The 24,752-nt window shown below is 44.7% G+C and overlaps 1 protein-coding gene across 1 annotated transcript in view; it reads left to right on the top strand.

The window, feature by feature from the left end:
• Window positions 1-2,582: 2,582 nt before the first annotated feature.
• The window catches only part of PolE2 (DNA polymerase epsilon subunit 2), a 118,840-nt gene continuing 96,670 nt past the window's right edge, over window positions 2,583-24,752 (top strand). The window contains exons 1-2 of the mRNA XM_065427199.2: window positions 2,583-3,037; window positions 9,055-9,285. Of these exons, the coding sequence (XP_065283271.1) occupies window positions 2,973-3,037; window positions 9,055-9,285 (296 nt within the window). The 5' untranslated portion in view covers window positions 2,583-2,972. The remainder of the gene's footprint in view (window positions 3,038-9,054; window positions 9,286-24,752) is intronic.

Here is a 24,752-nt window from a genome sequence, read left to right as displayed (position 1 = left end):
AAAAAATGGAGCCGTGTGGTGACATAAAAGCTGACTATGCGAGGAGTCAGGCTTTCTGCATGATCTCTGCATCCCACCTTCAAGGGAGCGGCGCAATGAATCATATGCAGGATGTCCATTACGCTTTCCCGATGAACTTTTTGTGCACTAAAGCAATTAGTGAAAATGTCTTCAAGCCTTGTTATAAAGCGGAACAGTTCCACCGAGGGGTAGAGTAAACCTCCTTCATCATTATGGCGCACAAATTCTGCAGCATGCAAGCGGCGCCCTTCTTCTGTTGGAAGTAAGAGGCTGTCATGACACCAATAACCTGAGTCCAGCTGCCAACCATTGGCACAAACATCACTACGAGGCCATGATTGCATGGCAATGTTTTTTCTTTTTCGGGTGTGTACGGGCCCAGGTCCACAAAACCTTCAATCTTCGCTCCTGTGGTCACTGACAAATGTTCAGCTAGCTTCATTTCATCCACGACTATTCCACCATGTCGGTGGAACACATCCAGGTGGGCAACCTTCTTTTCCAACACACTCAGCATTTTCTCATTGAACCCGTAGCCGCTTCTGTACTGAGCAGTGTATTTACGCAGGGTTGTTTCACTTGGGAGCACCAAAATGTTCTGCCTCCGCATATATTGATACAGCTTTGGGCTTCTCATTTTGAGCAAGATGCATTCGAGGATCCATTCTTTGTCGTACTTCATGCCCCGCGGACTCTTCCTTCTTGATGCCTCGAAGCACTGCCTGACAGCGAGCTGCTGCTTTGGTGACAAAAAGCTTAACTTTTCAGCAAGTACATCTTCAGCTGTCGCAGCACATTCGCTTTTGATTTTCTTGAGGTCCAAGGCGAGCTTGTCTACCTTCGATAAAAGCCGCTTGTTTTTACGGGTACATGCCTGCAGCTTCTTCAAAACACTGCCGTGCCACCGCGAGCTAGCATTATTGCAACTTTGGTTCTGACCTTGACGCCTTTCGAGGCGCCACTGCCGCCTAACAAGGGCTTTTCTGAGATACTTGCAAACGACGCAAGCTGTTCCTTCTTTTGTTGTCTTGCCTAGGCAGTTAGTACTATAAGCTGCTCTTGCCTCGCGCCTAATTTGGCCTTGCAATCTCATTGTTAAGCTGGTAGTTAGGCAGCTTTCATTCCGTGACGCTGCGCCTTTGCAGAGGTGCATATCATGCGCTTCCAGCAGAGTGGTTATAGCATCTTGAATAGTTGCCACTGACGCGCCAGCCACCTGCTTACCCAGCACGAACGTCTTCGAGTTCATAGCACCGGCACTGTTTGCAGTGAAGAACACGGCCTTTTCCACATTCACCTCACCTGAGAGCGAGTCGAGGGAACATGAAGTAAAACATACTCCGTCTGCGTCGTGAAGTTCATGTAGCGTCCAGCGCTTCCCAGGCACTTTTATTTTCGTCACCGCAGCGACAGTCGCGGCCACACAGACTTCGTTGTCAACCGTCGCACCCGTAGGTTCGTCAACCTCTGTCGTCTCTGCAAGCTGCCCTCGTGCCTTTTTTCGTGGTGGGACTTCGTCATCGCCTTTCCTTTTTCTTTCGTTCCTCTTGGGAGTAGGCTGCTTGCTCAGGTAAGCTGGCAGATTTGGCAAAATTGTGGGGACTGCGTCCGGAGTAAGCGTAGGCGTACCGCGTGGGATGCGAACTTCCTCCCCATTTATACGGTGCACATAGTCCCGAACAATGAAGCGCTGCTCAAAATGCAGCTCACATACCGCGCAGTCTGTGGTTAGCGGCTTGTCGGCTCTATGTAGGTTTCTCTCCCACGTGCACCTCCGTTCCGGGTCTGCAGGCGCCTTGAATAACGATAGCTTCTTCGCACTGTTAGTTCGGGCGTATCCTGTGCTACACCCTGGGGCGTAGCAATGGTTGAGACGTTGCTTTGCACTCATTGATGCAAGTGGCCGCATTCACAAGAGAACGCTTGCGACGCACAACCGCACAGAGCAAAAAGCCACCACCAAAACACACCGCTGAAATGCAATGGTATTGCGTGCCCAGACCTGTCGCCTTCAAGAGTGGTCGACGGCAGCGCCACCGCTTCGGGTGCCACCGCGGGTGACACACGCCGCAAGGCGCAGCCCCCTCCGCTCGTTGCACTGAATTGCTTCTAGTTCACTGTAGTTTTGGCCCACCCAGCGCTCGATCGCTGCGCTGCCATGCGCCGCCCGCACGTACTACTTTGCATAGAGTTTCAAACTCTATGCATTTTGGGGCGTAAATAGAAACACGCGAACGGGCGAACACACGAACGGCCGCTGGATCCAGCGGTCGTGCTGTTTGTTACCATGCCGCCGGCGATTTCAAAGCATTTTGAAAGTATTTTACACGTCTGCCGCTAAGGTCCTTGTAGCACTGGCAGACAAATTCCGAGTTGGTGCACATATTTACATAAAGATTCAGTACACGCTTAATCAAACTGAAAAATAAACTGCACGGTAGTTTGAACATAACGTTTGATTGGAGTATGGTTCTGGTAATAATCACGGTGGTTGAGGGTTCAGTTTTTGCGTGTGGCCCCTTGTTCAAAATGGTGATCAGGAATGTGAACAGCGCAACAAAATTATGTACATCTTGTACACTCAGTGACTGTTTGCTCATTGATAGGTTGTTGAAATTTATTTATGAAGTTGTTTCCTTTCTTTTTATTTGCCGCAGAAACTTTTTTCTTTTGTACTTTCATAGCGGAAGGTGGGATGACGCTATCTACTTGCAGAGCATCTTGTGGTGGTGTTAACATCTCACATGTATTTGTCTAGAGGTATAGTATCAAAAAGCGCGGGATCCTGGAAAAAGATGTCTGCTTCCTTTCGTCGACAGCTTTGCCGCGCTTTAAATTAGAGTATAAACAGCTTGCATATTCTTGTTAACAAGGCGCAGCTATCGTTCTTGTGTAGTGGCTGCTTGTGAAACGGGCGTTTATGCTTCGCATTTCGTCGCCGACAGCTTGAAATGTCCGTGAAACTGCGCAGCAAGATCCTCAAAAGCTTCCAAATTAGAGGCTTCACGCTTCGCAGGTCAGTGTCAGATGGTGATCCCTACATTTTTACCGCACCATATTTTGTCGTGTGATTTGCAGCCGTAGGACGGCCTCGTTTTCTGTGACTGTCGTCATTGTTGCTGTGATCGCTGCTCCAATGTACAGCAGTACTGCTCGCTGCGCATTTCAGCGGCACTGCGTGACGGGTGAAGTGGTATACCGAGCGGTTGTAGAGTTTCTCATGCTTGTGGCTGAAGTTTTCGTCTGTAGTGTAATGCGGGGCGTCATCTCATAACTTGAAGAGGCATTGAACCCGCAGACGCATTGCTCTGTGCGTCGACAGCCCAGGCACAGAAAACAACGTGTAGTGTCCGACGGCGTATCATTAGTAAAGTATCACAGTTGTGTTTTCCCGAAAGAACGTAATTAGCCTTCTCACAGAACTCTTCAGTACCATTGGAATGTAGTGTAAAGTATGCTTTTTTTTTCGTGCCACCAAAAATTTTGATCTTTAGTTATAATGCACAATTTCTTTCACGCATTATGTAGCGACTATCGAGTGTGCGCACACACAACGACTTCCTGCGTAGTAAGGTGAGACTTGCGTAGCAACTTCAAGTTTCGCCAGTCACCCGTCATTATGACGCAACGCTCGTATTCGGACACGAAAATAATTGCACAGACAAAAGTCGCTTCATAGATGTATTAGGTAACCTGAGACAAAGAAAATTCTTATACAACTTGTATACAAGAAGCTTGGAATGCGTTAGAACTATGTAAACGTTCAGACAGCAACTCGGACATCTTCTTGATTGGAGTTGAAGTGCATAAATGTGTTAAGAAGCGTTCTTGTTAATTCTGCTTTTAGTGTTGTTTTCCCTAATTTATTGCTGTGCTGTATTAAAGGTTGAGGAGTGCTTTGCATCGTTTAATTCATGGTATACTGTTATGTCAACCGTTTTCATTGCTCTGGTATATGCTATGCAACAGGGCTAGTTGGTGTTGATCCATAATGTTTAACAGTGCGAACTTGGACAAAGGATGGCAAAAGAGATAGACGTAGACAAGCACTGACTTCCAACTAAATTTTTATTAAAGAAAGAAGAAAAAACGTATATATGGGGTGCATATGCGCAATTTTACAGCAGCACTGGCCCATATCTTTGACAAAACAAATCGAAATATCGGTGTGCAACACCAGTCATCGTCATAGAGTGGGCGCGTATTTTCTTGCGCATCCCAAATATGAGAGCTCCTTGGTCGATAAGGCTTGTTTGTTTACTGCCTGCACTGTTCTCTTCAATTGCCGCTGCTTCTATTATGAGTCTTGTGTGCTCAGCTATAACTGTAGTGCTATAGAGGAGAGGCTTACAACAGCACTTGAAACAATGTTGTGCCAAGAAGCCATTCGTGCCCTTCTGAGTTTTTTGATGGTGCTCTCAAAGGTTCACGTTTAGACATCTCCCGGTTGCCCCACATATGTCTGCCCCCGTGAGAAAGGGATATTATACACGCTTCTTGTTCATTTTTCAGCAGACAGGTTCCTATGCTTGATGTTACATTCTTGTTTTTCTTTATTTACAGAATGAATAACTTAGACAATTTATTGGGAGCAGAAAAGACAAGTGTGGCATCCGGTCACTGGCCAATCTTCTTTAATCTATGCGAAACGCTGTGAATGTATGGCATTACCGCGACTTTCCGTCTTGGTGATTCCTGTACTTGAGTGGCAGTTTCGCGAGTTCTCTGCACAAGCTTTATTTTCTTAAGCAAAGTCCTGCTACGAATATGAACAAGTGTTTGGCATACCCTGCGTCCTGATGTCTGGGCACTTGAACATTAAAGCTGTGCTGAATTGTATAACTGCATGTTGCTTAAAGAGCCCCTGAAATGGTTCAGACAAATTTTGTAGATGCATAGGGTACAGCTAAAGTTAATCATTTCCACCACAATTTGTGTAAAGCGTCTCATGTTAAGAGAGCTATGGGCAATTACAATGCATTTTCTCCTCAACTCGTTTGCCGAGTGATCGGGGCTAAGCTCCGCCTTCAATGGCTCTGTGTCATGATGGCATGTCATGTTGTCTACATCTGGTTCTCTAGGAGCGAGCGCGCAAACCCTCTCCAACCTCTTCGGCTGCTGCCTTGCAGTCGACCCCAAGCGAGAGCTATAGAAGCAGCGTGCGTTGCGAGCATTCTGTCGCAGTGCTGAACATGTTTGGTATATCGGTAACCACAGGCAAGCTGGGTGTTTCGATGAATGGGTGGAGGCATAAACTCAAGCTGATGAAGCAACTTTAGCGTAGACATACGTGAGCGGCCTGGTCAGTCTGCACGGTCCAGCCACCTGTTGGCACAGAGCTTAACCAACCAAACAAAGAGCTAATATTGTTCTAACCAAGTGTCAAACATTTTAAACATTTATAAAAACAGCATGTTAACAATTATACTCCTGCGAAAAATTTACACCAGCAGCAAAGAATACATTTCGTTACTGCTACTGTGTTTGGTTGAGCTCTGTGTCACCAGGTTGCTGCACTGTGCAGATTATTCATATTTGTGCTTCTGCTCATCCCATGAAAAGGTGCAGTCAAGCGGCCAGGCCCTGTACGCTTGCTTGCATTTACCTGAATAGATAACCTGAATACCTGGACTCACAAAACGCTATTGTGGTATTAAATTATTAATTGTGGCCCCCGACGGGCAAATCCTGGTGCCGACTGATACCGATAGTCCAATGCGCGGCAGCCACTCTGCTCGTCTGCTGCCTTGTAGAGGGACACCATGTCGCAGCTTGGCATAGTGCCAGTCGCTATGTTTGCAGCCTACAACGCAACAAAGGCAATTCATGGCACTCATGAAAAGACAGACCAACACTGACCACAGAGCTCACGTCAAGACGGACCACATTGTAACACAAGCAGGCGACACTTGCTGTGTGCCGGAAGTGCTTAAATGTACTGAGAAATTGTTCTTGTGCATTCTCTTTCTTGTTACTTTCTTTTTATAGAAATAAATTAGCTAACATTCCAACTATTACAAACAACATTTGTTCACCATTAGGTTGGAAAAATTATCGATGACGCACCTCGATGACGCGCCCCGCCTCGCCCTACTGACGTCATTAGGGCAATTTACGTCGAGTGGGTAGGGGTGGCTGAAAATTCAGCCGAGCAGTGTGCTGCGATTGGCAGTGATGTACATTTTTAAAGCCTTGTAATAAATAACATGCTTTACGCGGAGCACTTACATGCGTCAATTAATGATCGGAAGGGCCAACTCTAATGACTCAGTACGTTTGTACAAAATCGTCAAAATCGTTTCAGGGTCCCTTTAAGGCATTTCAAAAGCATGTATTCGCAATAGCCCTTTTGATCAATTTACCATGAGATGATCCGAAAAATAATAGTGGCTTTTTGGCTCGTGGTGCATAGTACCACGTACGTTCACCGTGTTTCGCATAGATTAATTAAGAGTGGCCAGCGATCAGGTGTCACAGTTGTCTTTCCCACTCCCAATAAATTGTCCAAGTTATGCAGACTGACCCGTTCTGTATATAAGGAGAAACAAGACTGTGACATCAAGCATAGGAACCCGTCTGTTGAAAAATGCACAATAAACATTGTGTTTAATATCCCTCTCTCATGTGGGCAGACATACGTGGGGCAGACCGGGAGATTTCTAAATGTGTGCGTTCAAGAGAACCATTAAAAAACTCAGAAGGGCAGGGATGGCTTGTTGGCACAACATTGTTCTGAGTGCTGTTGTAAGCCTCTCTTCTATGACACTACAGTTATTGCTGAGCACACACATGAACACACCAGACTCGTAATAGAAGCAGCGGCATTTGAAGGGAACAATGTGGTAAGCAAACCTTTAACAGCCCTATCGACCCAGGAGCCATCGTATTTGGGATACACAAGAAAAGACGCGCCCGCTCTATGACGATGACTGGTGTCGTGCACTGATGTTTCGATTTGTTTTGTCAAAGATATGAGCCAGCGCTAGTACAAAATCACGCATGTGCAGCCCGCGTATATATATATATATATATATATATTCTTTCTTTCTTGAAAAAAAAAATTTAGTTGGAAGTCAGCGCTTGCCTACGTCTGTCTTTTTTGCTATCCTTTGTCCAAGTTAGCACTGTTAAACATCATGGTTCATTCTTGCTGCTGCTCAAATTTCCTTTCACTTCCTGTGTTTTCTATGAGTCACAGCTGTTTAATTTTATTAGTATAATTAATGCCTGCATATTTCTCTCTTACCCCTGGTGCAGTACATACCGTGTGGTTGTTTGTGCAGCCAGCAATTGAATCATTCTGTGCTGGATGTGTCCTTTGGCAATACAGGCGCTGTATGCAAACTGATGTTGCCTTTTGACAGACAGAGATGTTACAGGATGTAGGGAGTCACACGGAAGGCAGATATCTCTTCTTTATTTATTTACAGCAAATACTGCGAACCCTCTGCCGGTCCAACCAATTCAAACAAGTATAAATACAAAAAATGCTAATCAAACAGGCTAGATTATGTGTAGCAAACAATTCTATAGCAAGGCATTGGGTCGGACTAGTTTGCAATTGACAGCTCTTCGATCTTCCGAATACAGTTTTTAGGATGACACTTGAAACATGAAATGACAGGCACAAGCGTTACCATAGGGCTTGTGCTTGTCGTTTCATGTTTCAAGTCTTGTCCCGAAATTTTTTGCACTATAAACTTAAGAGCTAAAAAATTACATCCATTTTCATTTCATATCATTTCTTTATTTCCGTAAAAAAATTTGTGAGTAGTGCGGGCAAAATAAACATGCACAGGGAGAAAGGTCTGTTTATGTGCCATGGGTCAACAACTTTGTTTATGAGCTTTTTTTTTAGTATTCGGCAGCATCTGTGTGATCTTGGCAACCTTTGCTGGAATTCAAGTCGGGGCTGGGCTTAGAATGGCTTTCCCTTTGCTTAGGTAGCAATGTGCACTAAGCTTTCAAAATGTATGTGGAGATTAACTTCATTTGTACCCTGTCTGGTTCAATATGCAAGTGGAGACAACTGTGATCATGCATTCTAATTAAAAGTGAGTTTCTATGCAACTATCAATATCATTTTTTAATTTGAAGATCAGATAGGTGAAGCTGATTTTAAATGGCTGCTATGTGATTAAATTAGTGTAGCTCGATTGCACATTTCTTAGTTTTTTTTTGTATGCAAGTTCAGTTTCTTATGTTGCTATCAAAGCTATTCCGGAAGGTCTTCTTGTGCGAAATTCTGGTGCTCAAGATAGCATGCTGCCCTGCTTGCATCAATTCAGTGGTTTGCAGTGGCTGCAATTGCCACCTAAAAGGCACAACCATAATAAGCACTCTGAATGTGCCATCATTACGCGTGCAAAGGATGTGTAATGAAGAACCACAAGATAACGAATATCAATTTCTGCAGCCTTGACTGCACATAAATTAATTCAATCCAGAAGCTACTCCTTGGGGTACACTCAGTGGCAGTGGCATTGTGCTGCTGAAAATGTGATCAGGAGTTTAATGTCGACCACGGTGGCGTCATCCTGACGGGGGTGGAATATGCAGGAAGTTATTGGGTGCCGTGCATTGGGTGCAGGGTGAAGAACCCCAACTGCTCGAAAGCTTTCTGGAGTCCCCCACTATGGCAAGCCTCATAATCAGATTGGTGTATTGGCACGTTAAACTCCAGAATTCTTACTAATCCAGGGGCCGAATCAGAGAGTGACATTATACTTTATGTAATGCTGCATGTTTATTTGATAACAACTGAGGTTAATGGCACAAAATATGGCAAGGACTAGGCAAATGCCAACTTTCAGCTGATTTATTTGCAGAAACCTGCAAGGTGAACTTTAGGGCCATGTACAGTCACACGTACACAAAACTGCAACCACGCATGCTTCATATTGTTTTTAAAGTCGTATCAAAGTCCTTACTTGTTTACGATGAAGCAAATGGCTTTCCATTTGGGTTTCTGTCGAACTCTGGACTAAGCGGTAGTGCTAATGGCTGCAATATGCGCCACATCATCTCACGCAGTGAGGCTAGCAAGTTCTTGCTGGAGGCCTTGACATCCTTGGACGAGAATCACCAGGACTTGTGGCTGCGACGTCTGCTGGACTCACTACAGGCGCAGCGGATTGATGGACCCTTCCTCACCAAGGATGACCTGCTCGGCTGCATCCGTGAGTTTGAACGGGCTGACAATGATGGCACTGATGTCCGTCTTCTGGTGGCCAACGCCTTTTCCCTTGCGCCACTGACTTATTGGTAAGTGTTGTACTTTTCATTTGTTTAATTTATTTGTACTCACAGGGTAGAACATTGGTTCTACATAACAATGTACAGAACGTAACAATCCACCAACAGCGACATGCCAAACATAAACAAAGCAACCAAGCATACAAGTATACATCGGAGGTTCACATTTAGAAGACATGCAAAAAAGAACAAGACAAAGTGAAAATAGAGCTAGTTTATTGGGATATTAAACATAAATGGCACACTGGAACAACGAAACATCTTTAACTGTGTCAAGAGTATAGGAAAGGTGGTTTCCATGCTGGCATGCACTCAGAATAAATGAATCTGAAAAAATTTTGGTCTTGCAGGGTATAGCACCCACTTTGTTTCCGTGTTCAACTCTCATTTATATGTCTAAAGAAAAACAAGCAAGCTATCGTGTAAGTTTTCACAATAAAGATTTCATAAAACGTGGACAGTCTTACAACTTGAAGGAACTGTCTACTGCTCAGAACATGTCTTTGGGTAGTGGTGATAATGAGAAGGTTGTATGCCATAGTGATGGCAACGAGCATGCTTATATCCCTTGAACGAGGAATTTTATTTTTAATTTGGCTCTCAAAGTGGTGCAAGAACGTGTTGTGTCGCTCCTTGTTGAAAGAGAGCAACCAATCTGTGCACCCTCATTTAACCAAAAAGGCCACACAAGGAGAATTATTTTGCTTGTACTATACAATATTTTATTGTATTGCCCGAAATCCTATTTTGTGCACTTCTGCTGACTTTTCTTTGCATGAGAAAGTGCTTTGCTTGTGAACACTTGGTCAACTTTGGGAAAAGCTGAAATATTTCATTCAGACTATGCTATAACAAACTAATCATTGGGAATGATGCATTCACATTCAACCGTAGCAGTCAAAAAGTTGTCAAACTCAGATCATAGCTAGTGCACTCTGCTCTCGAACATAACCAGCGAACTGATCTGTCATTTCTTTTTACTAACATCAGAGGTGTTTTACACAAAAGTGGTGCTCTAGGCAGTCTCTCATTGACTCATCCTCATCCAACCTCGTAATACTTACTGAAGCCTGCCTAATTCATCTGCTGGTGACCAAGAGCTTCATTCTGTTTCTACTGAGTTTTATTTATTGCGACATGACCGTTGGAGAAAACAAGGCGGTGGTGTCCTCATAGGCGCTCACAGCTCCCTGCAGTGCGCCCATATGACTGTTGCTTCCCCTTTAGAAATCCTTTTCCTCGTCTACAAGACCATGAGCCTACCCATTATAATCGGGGCTTGCTACTGTCCGCTGTACAGTGACTGCTCATTTGCATGATTGTTTCATGATGTATTACACAAGGTATCTTCTCTATATACCAAGGCCACTATCACTATGTTTGACGGTTTTAACTTTCCATCCGTTACCTGCTCTGACCTAGCTTACACAATGTCAAAGCAAAATGAAGAAAGTGACTTTGTAAACACGTGCATTACCATGTTTGGCCTGTCGCAACTAATCAGCTCGCCAACAAGGTGTGCAGCACAGTTGTCCAACATTGTTGACCTTGTGCTAACTTCGCAACCAGGCAATTTCTCCCCACTTACTGTATTTGCACGATTGTAAGTTGACTTGAATGTAAGTCGATCCCCCCCCCCCCCCCGTATTTTTTAATTTTATTTTTATTGATCAATACTGTTGGCCGAAGGCCGTTACAGGGCAGTTGCAAGACAAACAAAACAAGATAGCTGTGCTGCCGCAGTCTAGAACAGACCAAATAAGGCATATACACAGGAAAAGGCACAATGCAAAGCAAGAAGCAAAAGACAAATTATAATAGGGTGGTATTAAATGTACCACAGCCGCCGGATTAATCATGTGTGTTATAACCAGGAACATAAGTTAGAAAAATTACCATTATTAAAGTACTAGTAGCTATGTACTTCTAGCCGAGGTAAAAAAATTTGTTAGTGTAGTTTCAAATTTATTTAGACTGTCTACTGTTAATTCATGTGGCAGCGCGTTCCATTGCTCTATTGTTCTGGGGAAAAATGAGTACTTATGTGCATCTATTCATGCTGAAACTGGTTGAATTTGTTCTAGGTTGCTGCTTTGTACTATTCGAGACAGATGCTGTTTTATGTACTGCTGTGAATTAAGGTTGAACCAGTTATGGCGAATCAGATAAAGAAATTTTAGTCTAGCTATTCTTCCACGTTTTGAAAGTGGAGGTAGGTTGAGCTTCTTGAGCATTTCAGTTATGGAGTCGGTTGAACAATATTTTGACAAGATGAACCTTGCTGCTCTTCTTTGACGTTTTTAAATTCTATCTACCAGGTTTTTTTTTAAACGGATCCCACACAACGCTCGCATGTGGGACGAACAAGTGTTAAATATGCAGCTAGTTTAGTAGTTTGTTAAGGAGCAAGTTTTAACTTTCGCCTCAAGTACCAGAGCTTTTATCCAGCTGATGAGCATATGTTGTTTATGTGTGCTTTCCAGTTGAGGTCACTCGATATGGTAATTCCAAGGTACTTAATGTGGTTTTCACGGCTGTGACCTTACCATCTATCTCATAATCAAAGAAGCGTATATTTTTTATCTTGTTGGTTACCCTTATGTACAAAGTCTTGCTGTAGTTTATTTTCATTTTCCACTTATCGCACCAGTCACTAATACTTTTTAATGCGGAATTTAAGGCGATTTGGTCATTGCGGCTGTATACTATAGTATACACTAAGCAGTCGTTCGCAAAAAGTAAAACTTTGATAATGGAGTTAATATGGTCTGCAATGTCATTTATATAACTGAGAAAAAGGACAGGGCCGGGACTCCTGACATTACAGGCAACACTCCGGATTTCGTGCCACTCACTTCCACAAACTGTGTTCTTACTAAATATGATTGAATCCATTTGATAATGTTAACACCAAGACTAAGCAGTTTATAAAGAAGTTCTGGGTGTGAAACGCGGTCGAACGCTTTTGATAAATCGAGGCAAACAGCATCTAACTGACCTTTCTCGTTAAGTACGCTTGAAAAATCATGTATGGTTTGGAGAGTTGGGTAACCGTTGACAATATTTGGCCTAAAACCATGTTGGTTTGGAAGAAGAATATTAGCATTTTCGAAGTAATTGAGCAAGCTTTTTGATATTACATGCTCCATAATCTTGCAGCATGTAGAGGTAATTGAAATGGGCCTATAATTTTCTATGCTGTGTCTGTCGCCCGATTTATAGATAAGGACAACTCTAGCTGTCAGCCAGTCAAATGATAATTTGTGCTGCTCTAGGGATGCCTTAAGAATGATACAGATATACTTCAATATCCATTCCCCATATCATTCTAAAAATTCATTTGGGATATCATCAGGATCGGCTGATTTTTTGGTGTCTATGTTAAGGAGCAGTGCAATTATTCCCTCCTCAATGAAAACAATGTCTGGCATAACTAACATACCCTCATTGCGATTCTCGTCAAGGTTAGTGGAAGATGGCTCCGGTGGAGCGAACACAGAATGAAAATATTCATTATATTTTTCAGCAATTTGTGCACAGTCATTAATTGTATTGCCATCAATGCAGACATATTGTATTTGTTCGTGCGATGGGACAAGGTGACGCCAAAAACGTTTTCAATCTCTCATGAAATCGGGTAACATCTGCATGGAAAAGGGGGGCGGGGGGGTAGTGTTCCTTTGCTGTCACGAGCATGTGCTTAAGGCTTTAGAAAAGCTGCCAAATCTCCATTTTGTCCCTCTCTTTATTCCTACTTCTGCATCTTATTCTTCGTTTCAGCTGGGTTAATCCAAAGATTGCACTATCTTATTGCCTTGATTTGTTTTGGCACAAACTTTTCCAGACAGTAGTTCACCGTATTCCTGTATCTATTCCACAAAATGTTGATGTCAGTCACTCCATCAAACGAGTGCATTTCAGGACAGTCTAAGATGCTAACATTGTCAGTGTTACTATAATCTCTTATACAGATAGTTGGTCTCTTTGAATTCTTTGTCGGGAGGGCTTCCCTTACACAAAGCAAAACTACCTAGCTTATGATCAGAAATTCAGTCTTTTACGAAAACGCTACAATCCGGTACATTGCTTGAAATGAGCACAAGATCAAGTAAGGATTCTGAGGTCTGTGTAACTCTCGTACTTTCAGGAACTATTTGCGTGAGGTCATAACTGAAAGTGAAGTTTAACAAAGCTTCGCAATGTGCAACATCTGTTGTGCCCATTGCAAGATCAGCCCAAGCTATTCCCGGTAAATTGAAATCTCCTGCAATAATGACACGGGTGTTAAGAGGAACATTGTTGCACAGATAATCTTGAAGGCATTGTAAAAATGAAAGAGGAGCATCCGGAGGTCGAAAGACAGCTTCAATAATAAAAGGAATGCCTAGAAGCACTGTTCTGCACCGAATACTTTCAGTCTTAGGGCAGTCATTCAAAATGATCAGCTCAATGCCTTCTTTACAAACAACTGCTACGCCTCCACCACGCCTTCCGCGGTCCTTGCGGATCATGATATAACTCGGGGGGAATAATTCACACTCTTTTATTTAGGGGCGTAGCCAAGTCTCTGTGACAACGACATCTGGCTTGTACTGCAAAAGAAGGTGTTCAAATTCGACGGTCTTGTTTGCCAGGCTACAAACATTGATAATAATCAAGTTGGAATCCCTGGGTTTGCTTTCTCTTTGGCACTTTGTTGTATGTGAGCTTGACCCTCCCTTACCCACCTTCTTTCGGCACTTTTTTTCTTCGTCCCAGATAAATGTGTCGTTGCCGATCAAAATCTTATCACGCACGAGGCGACCCCTCATTCCACTGTCCTTTTCTGCTTTCGCACTTTCCCAAAGGTTTTTACGCTTTCGTAGCATCGCCTTGGAAAAATCATCTGCAACTGAGGTACTGCTGCCCTTTAGCTTTTTGTAGTTCTGGAATATTTTTTCCTTTTCGTTGTAGTAAAAAAATCTCACAATAACTGGTCGACATTATTCATCCGTTGTCTCCCAATTCCGTGAATTCTTTCAACTGTGCTGACTTTCACTATAAATTTCTCCTCAAATACACCTTGCAGAACTCTCATTTTTAATTCATCATTTGTTTCACTAGTGCTTTCTGTTATTCTGAAGACAATTAAGTTATTTCTACGACTTCGATCTTCTAAATCAACCATTCTTTCTTGGCTGTACTGTAGAGCACTACCTATGTTGTTAATTTCTGTTTGAAGGTGCTCTATTTTCGCTTCATTTTTCTTTACAGTCTTCATGGTCGATTTCATCTCCGATATCTTCTTGTTTATGACTTCTAACTGGTTACAAAAGGTAGCCTGTTTTGTTCTTACTTGTTTTACATCCTCACTCATTAGTTTTTACCTTTCCGAAATTTCCGCAAATATTTCTTAAACTGTTTTGGGACCAGGATTAAGCTCAACATCACCAGACGGCATCAGCAACATGGAAACACATTCCAGGGCACAAGAAGCACACAGTTCGGGGCATGGCAGAACGATAATAAATCGATTGTCACCCTTGCAAGCACTTCCCAAATTTACTAACCTGTAACAACAGAATGGCCAGTTCAGTCTTCATGACAGAACTTTCACCATGCCCATGGGATTGCTGTGTCGACTGCTGTTTTATAGCCGCTGCACTGGGATGTCACTGTCATTATAGGTGCTCTTCCATGCATGTGCTCCAGTCCGCAAGTAGCAAGCTGCCACGTTGGTCCTTGGATGCAGTGTACCTTGCTGCTGGCGATGGCTGTTTTCTTGCTTGAAGTGTGGGCCGAAATGGGTGCATTGCACAGGAAAACCTGTAACAACAGAATGGCCGATTCAGTCTTCGTCATAGCACTTTCGCCGTGCCCATATCGTGTGTGACCGGGGGAAAAAAGATAGCATACCTGAGGGTGCATTTCATAACGAAAATTTATTAGTAGCTGGCATGGTCACTGGACTACTCGTCTTCACTTGTGCCATCGTCCTCACTAGTGTCGCCATCGTCATCGCTGCTACGGTCCCACAGCGCATTATCATTTAGTGAAACTCCACATGTGGCAAACGACTGCACCATGACATGTTGTAGAACAGCAGCCCATGCCGAACGCACCCAACCCCATGCACCTGTCAGGGTGCATGGGGTTGGGTGCCAGCCACTCGTTGTACTCACGGCAGAGCAGGTCCTTAACGTCCCCTTACCAGGCCGCATAGCAAATTTGGTTATTTATTTAGTTATTTATTTATTTATTTATTTATTTATTTATTTATTTATTTATTTATTTATTTATGTATTCCTCACAGGCCCCAAAGAGTATTGGGTGAGGGGGCAAATCAATAGAAATACAGTACAAAGTGGTAACCCAGAGTAACGGTACAGGAGACGCCGTACAAGGCGAATACACAAAAGAAACACAAAGTTGATTAAAAAAAGGGCGTAAAGATACCATATTAACACGGAGTATAAAAAACAAAGCAAGTGTGAAAATGGCAAGATCGGATAACCAAGTAGCAGTGAAACAGTAGTACAAAAATAAAACATTTAAAGCGACTGAAGAAGTAGTACAGCAGAAAACCGCAATTAGCGCAATACTAAAGCGATAAATGCTGGCAGAGGTGTTTTTTGAACTCTCCAGGGTGAGAAAGAGAGATTAAATTGTCAGGAAGATCATTCCAGAGCTTAATTGCTTTAAGTAATGCAGATCAATTGAATGGTTGAGTTTTTCCATATATGCGGTTAAAGCAGAGATGATTATGTAAGCACCAGGAAGATCAAGGAGACGATTCCAAAGGCAATAATGAAGTGCGGGTGTGAACATATTTATGAAATAAACACAGAAGTGAAATAGAACGACAATTTTCGAGTAACTGTATATCATTAAGGTTCTTTAGCTGGGAGACACTGGCGAGGGGACTACAGTCGCCGACCGTTTATTCGGACCTCATGGAGACTGCGAAAATGTCCGAATAAACAGGTGTCCGAATAAACAAGTGTTTGAAAAAGCAGACTAAAAAAAAAGACGAATTCTTTTATTTCCAAGCACTTATTCGGGCTCATCAGTAGGCTTGAAGAAATGGTGAATGCGCCGTTGCACGCCGTTTCGTTTACGCGCAATCAGATAAGCCTGAATCTAGGAGAGGGTCGTACTGTCACTAAGGTGGCTGAAAGCACAGTCACATCTGGTGCACGCTCCGCATGCGACGGCAGCGTAGCACGTGGTGCATCATCTTCCGACTCGGAGTCATCGTCCGGCGGTGCAGCAGAAACCCGACAAATGATTTCGCCATCATCGAGTTCTGCGCATGTCAGTATAGCAGCGTGAGCACCTGTGAAACTGTCAAATGAGACGGTGTCTGGAACCACTGCACAGGTCTCAGCAGAACACTTCCGGTGTCGGTAAGGTGCATATCGGAAGGCGACAAATCCTAGGCTCCCGGCACTCGCTTGCCGGCATTCCCCAGCGCAGTCTGCACGGGCACTGTCGGTGCCATTAGACACTTGACGCTATGTTTCCGTATGCCAAGTTGCATCACCGCAACCTCGACACAGCACACAAAGCCAACATCACCATGCCGTCACGCCGATACCAGTCGCACAAACAAAAAACCTGGCCTACTCACAGCGTCGTGCATGAAGAAACAAATAAATCAGCTGCAGGATTGTCTTGACATGGCTTACTAAGCTGAGTCTGGAACTGCTGTAGCCACGAGCCAGGCAGAAACGATGATGATGAGCGGGGATTTGCAGTGGCGCCACTTCGTAGGGCAGTAAGGAGGCTCCGTTCAAAACAAAAATGGCGTTCAGCAAATCGAAACATGCACTGGTCAGAGTCGGTGCATGGTGCTTTCGATCGAGTTGACTCAAGGAGTGTCCAAAAAATGGCTGTGGCTTAGGTAAGGTTAAGCCCAGGATGCGAAGCATACTAGCCTTTATTTTAGTTGTTGAACCACTGTTTAGCCTGGTGAACTGCTGTTGCTTGGCTATATTTGGTTCGGCTAGACGAAGAAACAACTCATGCATTACTGCTTCGCCTTCAAGAGTGGAACGCGACAGCGTTCCCGTCGACCCGCCAAGGGGTGTAAGACAATGGGCTACAGGGCAGCGACTACGCGCCCCGCATTGGACGCGGTGAGCGTCGAGCAAAGCAGCGTTCGGCGCGGCAACGAAATGTGCGCCTGAGCAAGAGACGCACGCCTTAGAAACAGCTCGTTTCTAAGGCAACACCGCATTCACTAGAGGCGCTTTTGTACCGCTTTGAAGCATCGTACTCGTGGCTCAGTGGTAGCGTCTCCGTCCCACACTCCGGAGACCCTGGTTCGATTCCCACCCAGCCCGTCTTGCAAGAGTTGAGCCAAAGCCACTTCTCCTCTGTCGTGACGTCACGGTGTCACGTGGTTTCAAGGCGACACCGCCGCGCCTGAGGAGCTGGGTTGAGCTCTCGTAATATGCTTCGCATAAAAATCAGACGAGAGGTTGCAAGGTGTCTGAACCTTTGGCAGTTGTTATACATTATGGTCTATGGGGAGAATGGCGGTGCATCAAAGCAGACCAAATAATCGAGCATGTCCGAATTTTCGGAGTTCAAAAAATCAGTCAGTGACTGTATAATTGTTAGAAATGAGTTGGGCAGCTGTGTTTTGAATGAACTCAAGCATTTCAGTGAGTTATTTTTCATGGGGAGACCACATAGATGAGGTGAATTCCAACTGTGGACAAATAAATAACGGAGCCATGCGAGTTTTGCAGGTTTCGGCGCATGAAACCCACTGTTTTCGATGCTTTACTGCAGATGGTTGAAATGGGACGAGACCATTAAAGATTTGGTGTGAACTGGATTCCGAGATATTTGTACGACGTAGCTTTGGACAGGAAGTTGTATATGCTGGAAGTTCTTACGTGCCCTCAAGGGAGCATTTTGCCGCAAAAATTTTTCAAATATCAGCTCATTAATAGCCAAGATAGAAATATTTCAGTGCCGCGAACCCATGATTTCAGCAGGCGGACTCCACTGCCAAGCAAGACGCTCTCTCCACTCGCCCCGTCTAACCTTCGTAAGCGAAATTCCTTCCCTGCGTGCTCCCATACCAGACTTTGAGGATCGCATGACGCATACGTCACAGCCCCCGCCTTCATTTCTTTTTCTCCTCGCCTTTTTTTTCCTCTGCTAAGCATTTCCACTTACTGTGCCACATGCGAGCTGTTGTCTCATTTGCGCAGCACACAATTTTGTGTGCTGTGCACAAGGAAACGTGATTAGCTGTATAATTCAGTGCTACACAAATACTCGGGCAGTACAAGTGGATTGCAGGGCGTGATCACACGCTGGAACACTGTAGAAAATGGCATTGTTTCAGTACCTGCGCACGTGACCACACGACTGTGGGAACAAGCAGACGAAGTGGTAGTACATCTCTCTTGCTTCAGTACGAGGTAAAACAGAAAACGTGCAGACATTCCTTTTGTGTGTTTTATTATTTCTCTAAACCTCAATTCGTCAATTCAAGCAACAGATCGCACATATAACACACGTTGCATTGAATAATTCTCGAAGTCACGTGTCACCACGAGCTACGTCACACTGCGGACACAATTACATAGGCGCAGAAGCCTTACTATGTCACTGTCCCTCTCCAGGTGCATTCTCCGCGAGTCAAGAGGGAAACGGCGTTCGGATTAAAGTTTCAGGCCTTTCCATGGCGCGTATCGATGCAATTCTTTGCAAACACAATCGTTGACGTGGATTGTATGCTCTGCGTTTCGCAGCTCAAAATGGCCAGACCTGGTAAGGGGCCCTTTAAAAGGCAAAGGTCCGGGCTTGTTTCACGACGCATGTCGAACTTCACTGGCAGAGACTGATCACACATTTCAGCGACGTATGCCACAAGCTTGGCCTACAGCTCCGGAAAACATCCTGACTTCGGCCCATGGGAAATTCTTCGCTTGGCATCACAGGTGAAAATTTTGCTACACTGCAGTCACCACTCTCGCACCACCTGTTCAGAAACAGTGACCTTGCGGCCTGCTGCGCAGTGATTTGTTCCTTTGGTGTAAAGGATGGCCGCCCTCTTGAACACTGCTGTAATCGAGTGCAGAATGTTTAGTGGGCCTGGAGCACTCATGACGACTGAGGAAGCATGGAAGTAGCACGTAGCCGGCAGTCAAGTTGAGCATGTCAAACTAAGAGCTACAGGGAAAGAAACATGTGTGCAGTATCTGCTCTTCCATGAACTATCAATACTCCCTGCAAGCACCGCCGTTCTGAGGGTGCAACCCCGTATGAAACAGCGGCACTTCAATCAACTACCGATACCTCCCCCCCCCCCCCCTCCATGAGTTGTGTGCACTGTAGAACCCTCAGAAATGTTGAAAAACCCTTCTGAAAAGCGAACAAATGCGTGGGATAGCGAAAAGCTACGGGTAGGGCCGTAGAGCAAACATAAAATAGTAACTATGTTGTAGCTCCCCTGATATCTCGTTGGTCTCGCTTTTCTGGCGGTGCCATGTTTTGGTTTCGATTGTATGTTGAGCCCCCAATTCAGATTTTCAAATTTAGAAGAATAGGTTGACTTACAGTCGTGTAAATACGGTAGTTACCTCGATAACATCAGCGACCATGCAGTGATCCATGGCACATACAAATACAAATCAACCAGCCAAAGCGCCAGGACGAAAATGATAACACAGTATGTAAAGGAGACTGACGGTAATAACACCGAACTAGGCAATTTTTGCGACTCATTTCTCATGGATTTCCATGCACGTTCCGTATATTTGAATTGGTCCCTGTTTAAACATGAAATGCAGGGGCTAATGAAAAAATATATTCCAGTAAAAGGTGTCTGTGAAGAAACTATGTCGCCATGGTTTAATACAGATTTCAAACAACTGCAGAACAAAAAGAAAGCAACAATTCAGATTGGCTAAGTTGGCAAATACTTCGTGCACATGGGCCAAATATCAATCTACAGCTAAGCTATTTGACTTTCTATTAACACATAGTAAGCACATCTTCTTCGGTTTGACATTACCTTCACTAATACCCAGCAGCCCAAAGCAATCTTGGAGGACCATCAATCCTTGTGATTCTTCGACATCTGTTAGATCAAGCCGGTATCACCACCCCAAAACATAAAGTTGCCAAGACTCTTAGCACCACATTTCGACCTGTCTTCACCAGTGAACCTTCCTATAGCTTTCCAGCATACCCCCGTCTTCGATCATCCATGCATGCCCAGTATCAAATTCAAACCCTGTGGTATCTCTAAAATCATCGACTCAATAAAAATAACCTCATCAACAGGAACTTGAGGATATTAATAGCAATATATTAAAAAGCACTACGCACATTGTCAGCATCATTTTAGCACAAATTTTCCAACAGTCTCTTGAATCAGGCTGTGTTCCTTTAGATTGGAAAATTGGCAAAGTTATACAGCTAAACCTCGATATAACGAAGTAGGTAAAATTGCAATTTGCTTTGTTATATCGAAATTTAGTTGTATTGAAATTCGACCTTGTATGCAAATAAGTTCAGTCGCCAATCAGTTTTTCTTACACCAAAAGTGGCCACAGAATTTTCCGAATTACCGAGGTATCGAAGAAAGCAAACTTGAATAAGAAAACAATTCATTTTAATTAATTTGGGAGTCGGCGACTAATGATACGGTTTCATGCCATGTTGACTAGATATGTTGACTATATGTTACGGAAGGATAAAAGAAAGGAAAAGAAGAAGACGATCGCGAGACGCTGGATGCTGTGCATTGGTGCTGGACAGCCAACTTAAACACATTGATTCTGCTTGTATATATATATATTGCAAATACAGTCTCTCTATGCTCCCAACATCCTTATAACATATTGGCGGAGGTGACCTGCGGGATGGCTTTTACTGACATGACCGACATGCGTGCTGAACACCGCGATGAATCCTTAAAGCCCATCATCACTGGAGTGCAATCTCGCAGCATCGACGGCACATGCTGCATGTTCGTGCTGCATCGACGGCATCTTCTACCACCGCAATATCAACCCTGATGGCCCTGAGTTGCTCTTGTCCTTCCTCGTCATCTGTGGTCCGTCGTTCTTGAACAACTTCACGAAGCACCGATGGCGGTACACCTTGGAGTTTTGCGTACATATGGCCGCGTACGACACCGGTTCTTCTGACTGGGTCTTCTGACCGCTCCCTGCATCATTATGTCGCAACTTGCTAATTTTGTCAGGGCTGGAAGAAACCGCTCCTGCCACTGAGCACAAGCTCTCCGCCGCCTACCACCCACAAACGAATGGTCTTACGGAACGTCTGAACCGAACACTCACAGAGATGCTGTCGATGTACGCCTCCAATGATCACCGTGACTGGGACGCCACGGTGGCCTACGAGACATTCGTGTATAATTCGTCCCGACATGGCACTGCAGGATATTCACCCTGTTATCTTTTGTATGGTCGCAAGCCCACATTGCCGTTTGACACCATCCTACCTCCTGTGTCACATGTTGCAACTGAGTACACTCGTGAAGCCATCGATCGCACTCACATGGCACGTCAAGTCACCTGTTCTCATTTATTAGCCTCGCAGCATATACAAAAAGAGCATTACAACTGGTACCATCGCGACGTTAAGTTCGCCCCGGGTGCTTGGGTGCTCCTTTGGTCACCATGTCATCGGGTCGGCCACTCCCAGGAGCTTCTCTCTCGCTACACAGGGCGTTATGAAGTCCTACGTCAAGTTAATGACATCAATTACGAGATCTCGCCGTTACAGTTTGATCCGTCCTCAAGTCAGATGCCTGTTGACATCGTGCGCATGTTTCGTGGCTGAAGCCATACTTCGCTCGCAGTTCTTTGCCTAGCATGCGCCGAGACGACGCTTCAGCAATTGGGGGTCCTGTTACGGAAGGATCAAAGAAGAGAAAGGAACAAGAAGATCATGAGACGCTGGCTGCTGTGTGTTGTTGCTGGAAGCCATCTTAACCACATCTACTCTGCTTGTATATATATAGTAAATACAGTCTTTCTATACTCCCAACATCCCACAGTAATATCTTTGCATTGGTGGTACGAATTAAGTGAAACCAGCCGCACTTTTATGTGCACTCTGCCCCCGCAGCTGATAGCGGCACCAGCACTGGGACAGCACTATCATGAAAAGCGCCAGCAGTGCGAAGCAAATGCTTCGTCTGCCTCTTGCTCCAATGGGTCACCGAAACTCGAGATTACGCAACCTTCAACACTTAATGTGCGGGAAGAAACTTACTTGATGCCACGCTGTCTCAGCATGCCCACTCTTCGCACATGCGGCAGATTACCCGTAAAGCAAGATGCGCCGCTACCTATGCGATCAGCTGCGTTTACAGCCATGCATAGCCACGGCAGAGACACGCGCCAACTCCCTCCCCACCCCTCACGTGCGCTTAATCACATTACTGCAAGCTCGATGCTCTCCAACTCTTTTCCTTTGCACGCACGGGAAGGCAGCGCTCGTGAAGCCACCATCTTTCTTGTCTCACCCTCGCACACTTTCACTTACACCTAAAGCACAAAGTGCGCGAGGCGTAATAGGTTCTTATTGTACTTGGACTTTATATGGAACATGATGTGGCTCCACTTTGGTGGTCACTCTGCAAGCAGCCACTTGTAATTAAGTCATTTGACTATCCGCGCCCACAGAAGTTTCCATTTATTATCTCAGCGGATGGGGAGGTGGATGGGGAAACGGCGCCACGATAGCTCAATTGGTAGAGCATCGAATGCGAAGGTTGTGGGTTCGGTTCCCACCTGCGGCAAGTTGTTTTTTCATCCACTTTAATTGCCATTAATTTATTGTTTCCTTATTTCATTTATTAAGCACAAGTAATTTCCCCTATGTTGTCCTCGGTGTCAGTGTTTGTTGGCTTCTCATGATATAACCACCCTTGGTTATACGTATTTGGTTATAGTAGGAATATACAGCTGGCATTTGTGGTACCTGTGTTTACAGGTCCTACAGCGTCCCCTTGTTGGGCTCCATGGTGGGTGGCTGGCATTCCTGCTGAAAAGTTATTATTTTTATGGCTTGCTCTTTCCCTGTGTTACCCGATCACCCCTAGAAAAAGGGGTGCACCGAAGAAGGATTTCAGTTTTTTGGTCATCAGAAAGAAAACTATCCCTGCTACCATTATCTACACAGCTTAAAACCAGAAAAGACAGTCAGAGCCATCTCTCCCTTCCTCGTTTCAAAGTGCCTGACAGAGACAATAGGAGCTGGCTAGAAAGCTATGAAATTGGCTAGTGGCAACCTTCTTCTTGAGCTCCAAAATATGAAACAGCATGAGAAACTGCAGAACCTAGTATCAGTTGGAGACTTTCCTATCACTGTGACCACACACCGCACTATGAACACCAGCCGTGGTGTAATTTCGGAGGATGATTTGATGGAGCTCAGTGAGACTGAACTCTTAGAGGGCTGGAGCGAACAAAATGTCATCAGTCACCTACTGTCTTAACATGGATTACAGAATTGTGCTTTAAGTGTAGCCTGTTTTGTGGGCACAGGTTCGCCCAATAAAAGCTAGTTTTTGCCTTTCACAGTATTGCTACTGTGTTCTTTGACGTCACGACCACGTGACAATATGTAGGCATTAATATGTGTGTATACATGTGTGAATATACTTAAATATGTATACTATGTATGTATATATATATCCGTGCTTATGTTACTTGAACGAGTGTAAGTTCGAATCTTGTACCCACCCCTTATGTAATACTCCTGAAATCGGGGGTCTTTAAGGAAAATGAACTGAACTGAAGAATTAAGATGAAGCGTGAAGTAAACGAAATCGTGAGCAACCGTCTCATTCTAACGTTTGGCTCAAGTGTACTGCAGGAGACTATCGAGGCAGGCTAAGTAATGATCAGAGTCAGGCCGTATATCCCCAATCCCCTGCGATGTTTTAAATGCCAGCGGTTTGGCCATAGCTCATAGAGCTGTCGAGGTCGACTGACTTACGGCAAATGCAGTGCTTCTGAACACACATCTGAAGTGTGCAAGAATACTCCACATTGTGTAAACTGTGACGGGGAGCACACTATATACTTGCAGTCCTGCCCATGCTGGAAAAAGGAAAAAGAACTAGTTACAATCAAAGTGAAAGAGAATATATCGTTCAAAGAAGCACGAAAGTGGATATCGTACCTGCCAAAGAACAGCTTTGCCAAAGTGGCGCGTCGGGCGGCGACGCCACTACGGCTTCTGGCGGCTCTATAGCCCGCACGCAGTGAGCCGGCGGTGAAGCCTTCCCCCACCCACTGGCGGTTGCAGTCAGCGTTGTACCACCGTCTCAGAAGAAGGCATCAACTTCTGGGTTGGTGGCTTCCAAGGTCTTGTCTCCTGAGGAGAGGCCTTTAAGGCGAACAAACTGCTTGAAAGAGTGAGTGTCCAGCACCCCAGAAGAGGCGAAGGACACGTCTTCTAGCGAGACGGCGCGGCAAGCGCCTATGGAG

This window comes from Dermacentor albipictus, chromosome 5 (assembly GCF_038994185.2).
Source record: "Dermacentor albipictus isolate Rhodes 1998 colony chromosome 5, USDA_Dalb.pri_finalv2, whole genome shotgun sequence".
NCBI lineage: Eukaryota > Metazoa > Arthropoda > Arachnida > Ixodida > Ixodidae > Dermacentor > Dermacentor albipictus.
The sequence above is the reverse complement of the archived record's forward strand: the minus strand, read 5'-3'. Positions and strand labels throughout refer to the sequence as shown.